The sequence below is a fragment of the Eucyclogobius newberryi genome, unplaced genomic scaffold (genome assembly GCF_026437365.1).
Source record: "Eucyclogobius newberryi isolate DKJ021-1_F unplaced genomic scaffold, fEucNew1.0.hap1 SCAF_19, whole genome shotgun sequence".
In the NCBI taxonomy this organism is placed as follows: Eukaryota; Metazoa; Chordata; class Actinopteri; order Gobiiformes; family Gobiidae; genus Eucyclogobius; species Eucyclogobius newberryi.
This window is the reverse complement of record NW_027315823.1, coordinates 11,638,786-11,648,705: the sequence shown is the minus strand read 5'-3', so window position 1 is coordinate 11,648,705 and position 9,920 is coordinate 11,638,786. Positions and strand designations below refer to the sequence as shown.

Genomic DNA, 9,920 nt, shown 5'->3' with positions numbered 1-9,920 from the left:
TTTTTTTTTTTTTTTTACTTTGTAGGACTTTCATACATTTGACCTGAAAAGTGCAATTGTGTACACATTTATAACATTTACAGTTGTGATATTTACGTTAAAATATATGAAATGAGTAAATTTAGAATAGGGTAGAATAGGGTAGAATATAGGGAGTATAGGGTAACATAGAAATAGGGTAGAATATAGGTAGTATAGGGTAACATAGAAATAGGGTAGAATATAGGTAGTATAGGGTAACATAGAAATAGGGTAGAATATAGGGAGTATAGGGTAACATAGAAATAGGGCAGAATATAGGGAGTATAGGGTAACATAGAAATAGGGTAGAATATAGGTAGTATAGGGTAGCATAGAAATAGGGCAGAATATAGGTAATATAGGGTAACATAGAAAACATAGACCATTTTTAAAGGTTAAGGTTGTTTTTGAGTGTTTTAGAGCGGCAAATCAACCTAGTTAACACAAAATTTTAAAAAAGAAGATTATAAACGATAGAGAATAGTACTAAAACACCATGTACGCAGTTTAGATTTGAGCGTTTCGTCCCACTTTAAGCACCATTACTGAATAATCTTAAACGTCTTTGTAAAGCAGAACATTATCTTATCAAAAGCCCCGGAGTGTTGCAATAATTAAAATAGTGTGAGAGGAGAGGTGTGGACAAGTGTGATGAATTGTGCGCCGACCCGGAGATTTGACCCAGAAACGGGGGCCCGGTCCGACCTGGCCCAGACACAGATGTCCCGCAGAGCAGAGGGCGACGTATGGAGCGGTGATTTCATGTGCGGGTTATGCGCAGCTGCTGAGTAAATCATACACACTGTTGCACCGTCCGCTCTACCTCAGGAGACGCCGAGCCGAATATATGGCTGTTGTGGACTTACGGTAGTGTTATTATCACGTTTATTGTCATTTGGCAGCTTTGTGGCGGTGATTTGGCTTTTTTTTTAAAGGCAGATACTCTTTTTGTTGCAGCCAAACACATGTGACTGGGATGGGCAAGTGTCACACCCAGGGCCAAAAACGGCTGCCCTCTGTTGGCATGGTGAATCCTTGCCAACGTCGCAAATGTTCATATGTAAAAAAAGCCATAATAAATCATACAATATGTAGCTACTGTATTATAATCTAATATCAACATTTTCTGTCAGTCTGTGGGTACAGTAGCAGTACTTTACCATCACCAGTGGAGTGAATAACGATAATAAAGTGTCTTTGAGTGTTCTTATTGAGTGTTTTATCGTCCGCGAACAAGGAAGTGCGAAAGCGAAGCTCAAACCTGCGCAGCTTAAAACAAACTTCACCTTTAAACAGCTTAAAACAAACTTCACGTTTTTAAAGACGGTGAAAATGTCAATTTTCTTTTGACGTACCAATGTTATTTGGTTCTATTTAGTTTTTTGTGTGCGAATGTGAGTCGGAGTATTGTATTTGTTTGGTTTGTGATTGTATTGTTGTTATGTTGAGTTATTACAAAGCAATATATATAATAATTTAAAAAAGACAGTCAAATTTAGTCAACTTTTCCTTCATTCTCATTTTTTGAGTGTACAGTTACTCAAAGTGCACTGCTCCTGCTGCTGCCCCGCTTTGGCTCCTCTCTCTTGTTAAACCTGATCCGTGTGTGTGTCTGTGTCTGTGTGTGTGTGTGTGTGTGTGTGTGTCTGTGTGTGTGTGTGTGTGTGTGTGTGTGTGTGTGTCTGTGTGTGTGTGTCTGTGTGTGTGTGTGTGTGTGTCTGTGTGTGTGTGTGTGTGTGTGTGTCTGTGTGTGTGTGTCTGTGTGTGTGTGTGTGTGTGTGTGTGTCTGTGTGTGTGTGTGTGTGTGTCTGTGTGTGTGTCTGTGTGTGTGTGTGTGTGTCTGTGTGTGTGTGTGTGTGTCTGTGTGTGTGTGTGTGTGTGTATGTGTGTGTGTGTGTGTGTGTGTGTATGTGTGTGTGTGTGTGTGTGTGTGTGTCTGTGTGCGTGTGTGTGTGTGTGTCTGTGTGTGTGTCTGTGTGTGTCTGTGTGTGTGTGTGTGTGTCTGTGTGTGTGTGTGTGTGTCTGTGTGTGTGTCTGTGTGTGTGTCTGTGTGTGTGTGTGTGTGTCTGTGTGTGTGTCTGTGTGTGTGTGTGTGTGTGTGTGTCTGTGTGTGTCTGTGTGTGTGTGTGTCTGTGTGTGTCTGTGTGTGTGTCTGTGTGTGTGTGTGTGTGTCTGTGTGTGTGTGTGTGTCTGTGTGTGTGTGTGTGTGTGTGTGTCTGTGTGTGTGTGTGTGTCTGTGTCTGTGTGTGTGTGTGTCTGTGTGTGTGTGTGTGTCTGTGTCTGTGTGTGTGTGTGTGTGTGTGTGTATACATATATCTGATTGAACCTCCATCATGAACCCTCTCCTGGACTTTAGTAGATCCAGACAAGCCGCACAAACATGTATGAGAGCGACGAGGCCCCGGAGCAAACATCACACACACCACAATCCACTCCGTCCCCAGATGTTTACACTTTTCCCCGTGTTGTTTGGACTGCTCTTGATTGGTGTGGGTTCTCAGTGGATAAAAAGCATGTTTTGAGGTTGCTGATACTAGACATAAAAGGTTTATTTACACATGTTGGAGCCTCTCAAAAATGTCGCAAAGAAACATGTAACGCAGCTTTTTGTGATTTTGTAAAATACCCTCACAAATACTGGTTCTACTATCCTATTAAAATGTTCACTAAATTGTGTATTCTGTATGCTTAATTCTAGAAAAATGCATGATACAAAAGCTATTCAAACTGAAAAATGTATAGTTATATGGACTAAACTGACTCAAAATGTCCAAATCAGAATAAACTATTTCAGATTTGAATCAATTATACACATTATTCGTAAGTATTCTCTATCTAGAAGCCGTCAGTGACCTTTTGTCCACACTTTCCCCATCGGTCTCTGCCTAATGTCTGTGTCATGTTTTTGTATCGTCCCGTCGCAGTCCGTTCGACAGCAGCGAGAAGATGAGGCCTCTGTCCATCAGCCGACAGTCCGTGTCCAGCAGGAAGAGCTCCGTGTACAGCTGGACCGTCCCAAACACGCCCTCATTCACCGAGAAGTACTTCATGGTGCGTGTACTCACAGCAGGGGATGCAGATGGTTCTTAAACAGATCGCATGTGTCAGAAAAGTGTCATGCTCTTCACAGTCTATTACCGTATTTTCTGCACTATAAGGCGCACTTAAAAGCCTTTAATTTTCCTCAAAAAACAACAGTGCGCCTTATAATCCAGTGCGCCTTATATATGGATTAATTCTGGTTGTGTTTAGACATTTTGTGTGGTACACCTTTTGTTTCTCTTAATGCGCCTTATAGTCCAGAGCGCCTTATATATGAAAAACGATCAAAAATAATTCAGTGCGCCTTATAGTGCTGAAAATACGGTATGTTAGATTTCAAACAAGCATTCTTCCTATGTTATGATGCAGAAAACATCATTTAAAAGTCATTGGTTGATTGTTGCAGGGTTGTAGACTTTTTATTAATCTTAACTAATTGATTATTAAAATAGCTAATAATAACTCATTTAGTAATGGAAAAATCATTATCTGGAAGCAAGAATGACATCAAAATTATTTTAAAAACCTATTGTAAGTATACTGGGCCAAGATGTCAAGCTTTTTATTGTATTACCTTTATTTAACTAGGTAAAAAGTGAGTGAGATCGAAACCTATTTTTCCTTTAAACATACAAACACAAAACAAGACACAGAAAACAAAAAACGAAATTAAAAATACAAGTAGCACACAAAATTCACTGAAATAAAGTTACGGCACAGCTTGTCCAACATAAAAGTCCCACTTAGTCCAAAGTCGGTCAAATAAGTGAATTTTCAAATGAATTCCAAATGTTCAAGGGTCGCCTGGGCCGAAGTAAAACCACTTCCACATTTACACTAAACAAGAGACATTTAAGACAGATTAAAACAGAACTACATTTAAAAGCACAGATAATTTTAAAAGGATACTTGTTCTATTTTATTTTTTATAAAAGAGAGAGAAAACCCCTCAGTGAAGAGTTATTGGGTCAAATTTAGTAAAAGATAAAGTGTCTATCCATTTGTCTTTTGTGATCCAAGCAGCTAATAACAAAATTAAATAAACAATTAAAAACAAAATAATCACGAGTTTCAATTCTAGTTGCAGAGGAAGGAGATGGAGACACTGTATTGAACAATTCACAAAAGATCACCAAATATCAGAATACATATCAATTATCAATGTTTTGTGGTGAATGAAGACAATTTAACATGTATTTACTTAATCTAATAATCACTCAGAATATTGTATTTGATGTGATTATTCCTCTCATATCGTTGGCTGACCTGTGACCTCTAAAAGCAAACGATCGCCACATCATCCGCTGACCTTGTTGAAACTGTTGTTGCTGCAGTCTATAGTGCGAGAGCTGCAGGACGCCGAGGGATCGTTGCCCTCTCTGGTGCCTAAGTCCCGCCCCCCTCGAGGAGGCGTGTCCCTGCTCAGTTACCTGTCCCACCAATCACACGTCTCGCCACCGACCGGCCACAACCCACACAGCAGCAGCACGCCCATGTGAGTATCAACGCTCCTACATTACACATTATTAGGGATATTTTTATACTACACCTACACTCTGCTGGTGGATTGAGGAGTGAAGCAGTTTAAGACTAATAATAATCGGTGTTAGCTTCAAAACTGAGCATGTGTGTGTGAAAACAGTATATTTGGAGTAAATTTCCCATAAATAATCTGTTTCTGAAACTTTATAAAGTCATGACAACATTTCATTGACGTTTCGGATGTGTTTTTTTTGGACAGAAAACAACACGTTATGGACATTAGTCTTACCACATAACTGTTTAGCCTCTGCCGTGCCTTTAAACGCTTAATATTTAAAGGAGACACATTATGCTTTTTTTTAGGTTCTAAGTATTTGGTCTTTAACATCAGTAAATCATCATTTTATTTTATTTTTCATTCTAATCCTTCATATTGATCGAAAAAGCCTTAGTAACAGAAACAGGTCCATTGACTTCCTGTTCAAAACTGCAGAACTGATAAGCCCCGCCTCTTCATCGTGAACAAACAAACAGTAGTTTTTTATTTACAGGTTTTTATTCATTTATTTATTTCAAAGTGGCTACGACTCTACATGTGTCACTGGAAGTCTTAACGTTCAAATAATCAGTTTTAAGTAGAGGGATGTGGGCGGGGATAGGGGGTAGGTGAAAACAGGAATTTGAACACTGTAGCTTCAGTTGCAGGAAAATGCAGGATTAACTCAAACATGCAGGAATCAATCAAAATAAACGAATGATCAGGAAACACAGTTGTAACAAGGTTAAACGCATAATATGTTTATTTTGGTTGAAAAAAATACCGGTAAATACTTCCAGAACCACAAGTGAGCAGGACTGTTGAGTGTGGAGGGGGTTTATTGATTTCAAAAACACGGAGTAGAACGTTCTGGATTACAACCTAATGACATCACAAAGTTTTTGAGGTCTGAAGAGGAAGGTTAAAGGCGGTATGGACGATTTTTCGGCGATTTGAGAACACAGGTGGAAGTGCGCATGCGCCCTCCCCGTGCGGACTGATACAACACACACATGCATTTGTTTATAAGCGCAACGGAGCGCATCGCATCTCTCGTCTCCCGTAGATTTCTGTCCACTTCTGCGTCAGCTCGAACTGTCTTTCTCCGTCTTCATTTTGTCCCGTACACTGAGGGAACTATATTATGATAGATCCATGTGCTTAGGCACGCGGAAACATGGGGACGAGCCTGACGCGGCTGCAGGTGAGCGGTAGGTGCGTTATATGATTGATACGTGGCAGGAGTAATGATTTATCCACGCCACGAGGAAATATGATAAAAATTTGCTGAAAAAAATCGTCCATACCACCTTTAAGTTAAATATGGCACGGGGGGGTTGGGGGAAAGACGTAATGAAGTCTAAAGAGTGAAGTCTAAAGAGTGAAGTCTAAAGTCTAACTACAGTAGGTGGCAGTAATGTAACACTTGGATACCAACCGCCATAAAACACCAAAGAAGAAGGTTAAATATGCAAAATGATGCTATGTAGACTGACAAAAGTACTTCAGTTTATAATGTTCTAATTATTCATCTATTCCATCCATAAGCTGCAGTTGTTTCCTACACTTCTAGAAACAACAAACAGTGATCCACGACCATCTACGACTTACAAAACCCTCTGACCCTTCCAGCTTGACCAGGACCCACAGTTACCCATCCAGCCCCAGTCCTGGCACCAGTCTGGGGGACAGCCGGTCGCAGCTGTCCCTGGATGTAGGGTCGGTGAGGGAGTCGGCGCTGGAGGAGAGCAGCAGCAGCAGGAGGAGCAGGAGGAGGAGCAGGAGGAGGAGTGATGAAGAGGAGGAGGAGACATGGGACAGGTCTACCACTCCTGACCAAAGCACCACAGGGTCACTGCTGCTGCTGGAGAGGTGAGACAAGTATGGATATTTGTCATCATATTTGTGCTATTTTTGTGTGTCGTTTTCGATTCTGTTATGTATTCTATAATATTCTAAACCATGTATGTATGTTGGTGTGACATGAAAGCTCTATTGTTGTGTTAAAGGACACATATGATGCAAAAATGTACTTTTCATAATATTGTTCCTCATCAAAAACTTATCTGGAGTAGGATTTAGCTTCATTCCAACTAGTTTGATGAATCCTGGTGAGAAAGTCTCGCGTTTTGTCTCATTTTGTCAATTTGTGACACGGCTCCGAGAATCTTCTGTCCATAAAACGTCACTGCACGGTACACTAGCCCCGCCCGCTCACTACAGGCCCTTTAACGATAGAGGCCCTTCAACGTTTACCATATAAAGCCATTAACATTCGTCTAAAAAGTTAGGTTGATTCCGGCACCGATAATTTGCCCGTTTCAAGCTGTCAGAAGTTTTTGCTTGTATGCTTGTTTTTTATTTCAAGCATGGATTTTCTCTTGTAAAATATGTTGTTGTTTGTGTTGTTTTTTTGTGACTCCAGATGCAGCACTCCTGACATTTTGAGGAAGAGCACAGTGGGAGAAACAGATCCTGTCATTTCACAGGTTGGTTTGGACCAGAAGTGGGTCGCACTCACTTACATTGACTTGAGGAAGTTCTTCAAAGAGTAACTTACTGACAATATAAACTATATATTTATTGAAGTAACTACTATTACGTAAAGGGCGTATGACAGGTTGTAACAATTTGCTAATTTTAACTTGATTTAGTGTATTTTATTATACCTGTTGTACATAAATGATGGTTTGTGGCGAAAACGTTGAAAAATCTATAGAAAATTACAGGAAGTGACATCACACTAGGGACACTCTTTCCAGTCAAAGTTTATGCAGAATTTACACAAAAGAAACTACTTTTTTGACTCTCTAAACATTAATTCAACAAAATAAAGTCGCTGTAATATATGTGTATTTGTCAAAGTAAGAAATTTTGACATTAGATTAATTTTTGCCCAGTGTTTGCTGGGTAATTTCCTGGTGTGACGTCAAATTATGACTCATGTGTAAAGTCCTTTTTACTCTTACTTGAGTAATTTCTTTGTACTTTTACTTGAGTAACAATTATTTTGAAGTAGGTTTACTCTTACTTGAGTACAATCTTTTGATAAGCTACCCACCTTTGATTTAGACTTATTTCCAACATTCAGAATTGATTTGAATACACTTACTTCCCATCTTTTTTCTATGCCCTACTCTTTCATTCAGATCGTAATTGCTGACTTACTTGCTTAATTGCACTACTACTACTACTACTACTACTACTACTACTACTACTACTACTACTACTACTACTACTACCACTACTCCTCCTACTACAACTATTACACCTTTGGTTCCAGGACTCACCAGACCCCGCGCCCCTCTCTTCCCCTCAGCCCCCTGTGGCCTCACGTTCAGCTCCTGGTAACCCTGTGAGTGGGGTCCAGCGCAGAGCCTTGTCCCGCAGACTGGGGGCGCTCATCGCAAACCTGGAGAGAAGTCTGCAGAACATCAGCTCCGCCGAGAAGGAGCTGAGGGCGTTGGACCACCACCTTCTGCACCTGGCCACCATACTCAAGGTTTACCGCAGTATATGTCAGAGTTTAGAGCTTTATTCGGATTGAACTGTAGAGGACACGACTTTATACCTCGTCTTTTTTTAATTCTAGGACACAAAATTTAGCTTTTAACCCATAAATATACCTGGAATAGCATTTAGCTTCAGTCACACTAGTTTGATGAATCTTGGAAACTTTTTCTTTTGCAAAAGTAACCCATAAATCGATATTGACAAAAATGGTTTTCTCTATGGCAATATTTATGATGATGTTTTCACAAAGCCTGGTGCTAAATGTGCAAAAATGTACCTTTAAATGTCTTGTTGAGATTAAAGTACTGTTCAAAATATGAATGGACCATAAAATGAAGCACAAAAGAGCTGAAATATCCCTTTATACCCTTGTTTATACATGTTTCTGTCTCTTTTTGAGATCATGTTTAATTGTTTTTCTCATAAACCATATACTTGATATTACCCACAAATGACTATTTTTGTCTCACATCAAAAAATTTCTTAAATAGAAAGTTTATTTGTGATGTTGTAATCTAGAAAGATGATGAAATGTCTGTATTTGTTAAAATGTCTTAAATTCCAACATTAACCTATACTCATGTGGTTTTAGCCTGTTTAGATGTACTGTATTCCTAAATAACTTATAGCGACAGACGTTTCAAGATATTTTTCCATATTTCAAGAAATTTCACTCGACTGAATGATATTTATCGTCATATTGTCATATTTATTAATGACACATACATAATACATCATAGTTGAAAGCAGCTGTTGGTATAGATAGACTAGTAGTGCTCAGTACTATGCAAAATCAGCTTTAATGAGCTTTTAATCTGGTTACAACAGTGTTCTTCTTCATTAATTCACTTGACTTCAGTTGTATTTTGATTGATTCCTGAAGGTTTGAGTTAATCCTCTTTATTTTCACTCTGAAGATCATTTATTTGAATTGATTCTTCTCACAATAACATTAGAACTGTGACTGTCTCTGTGCCGATGTGTGTCAGAACAACCTGTCCCTGCTGAGGAGCTCGTGCTCGGAGGAGACGCTGGCCGTGGAGGAGGTCCTGGGCAGTTTTGACTTTCTATCCAAAGACCTCAACGCGGAGGACGACAGCGCCTCCTGTTTGGGCAGCGTCCGGCTCAAAGACAGCGGGTCAGTCCGGTCACGGCGCGAGAGCAACGTCTGAATGAGTTTGTTACGCCTTTCTATGAGCGTTCAACCACGGTCTGACGTTGATCTTGTTCAGTAAGTCCTGTCCGTCACAGCCACGATTCCAAATTTCCCAGTTTTCCAACGTCATAACTAGAGCTCTGAGATGTTCTGTGCTGCTTTTAAGTTCATGAATCATCACCGGACTCGTTCTGAGCATTTCTTGCCCGGGATCCAGAACACACTTCTTTAATTCTTTCCAAAGCGTGAGTCTGGTCCCTCCGACACACTTCGAGTGAAATGCAAAACGTACCATGTGATCAGATGGTTTATTTCGGTGATGCGTGTGACACAGACGGGTTCATGGGTCATCTGTCATTCATTCTGGAGAAATCCGTGATGTTTTTCAGTCCGTGTGATATTTTTTGCCTTTTTTTGTTTTTGTCCTCGTAAGCCAGGCATGTTCAAACTACGGTCCGGGGGCCAAAAGCGGCCCTCAGACCAATTTTTGTTGGCTTCCTGCTAAGTTTTTCCGAACAGCAAAAAGTTGTACTTTTTACAGTAAAATTTGAAACATTCAAGCATTTTGATGTTATACCAGCCTAATATTAATGTTCTATGTATTATTAAAGGTGTGGCGGCTCATGGAAACTATGTCAAATGTATTCAACAAATTCAACGTTGTTTTTT

At 39.9% G+C, this 9,920-nt stretch overlaps 1 protein-coding gene across 1 annotated transcript in view; it reads left to right on the top strand.

Annotated features, from left to right (window-relative positions):
* ripor3 (RIPOR family member 3) overlaps nt 1-9,920 on the top strand; it is a 52,337-nt gene that overhangs the window by 33,753 nt on the left and 8,664 nt on the right. The window contains exons 12-17 of the mRNA XM_072451752.1: nt 2,946-3,072; nt 4,398-4,558; nt 6,215-6,454; nt 7,008-7,071; nt 7,866-8,084; nt 9,085-9,233. Coding sequence (XP_072307853.1) covers nt 2,946-3,072; nt 4,398-4,558; nt 6,215-6,454; nt 7,008-7,071; nt 7,866-8,084; nt 9,085-9,233 — 960 coding nt within the window. The remainder of the gene's footprint in view (nt 1-2,945; nt 3,073-4,397; nt 4,559-6,214; nt 6,455-7,007; nt 7,072-7,865; nt 8,085-9,084; nt 9,234-9,920) is intronic.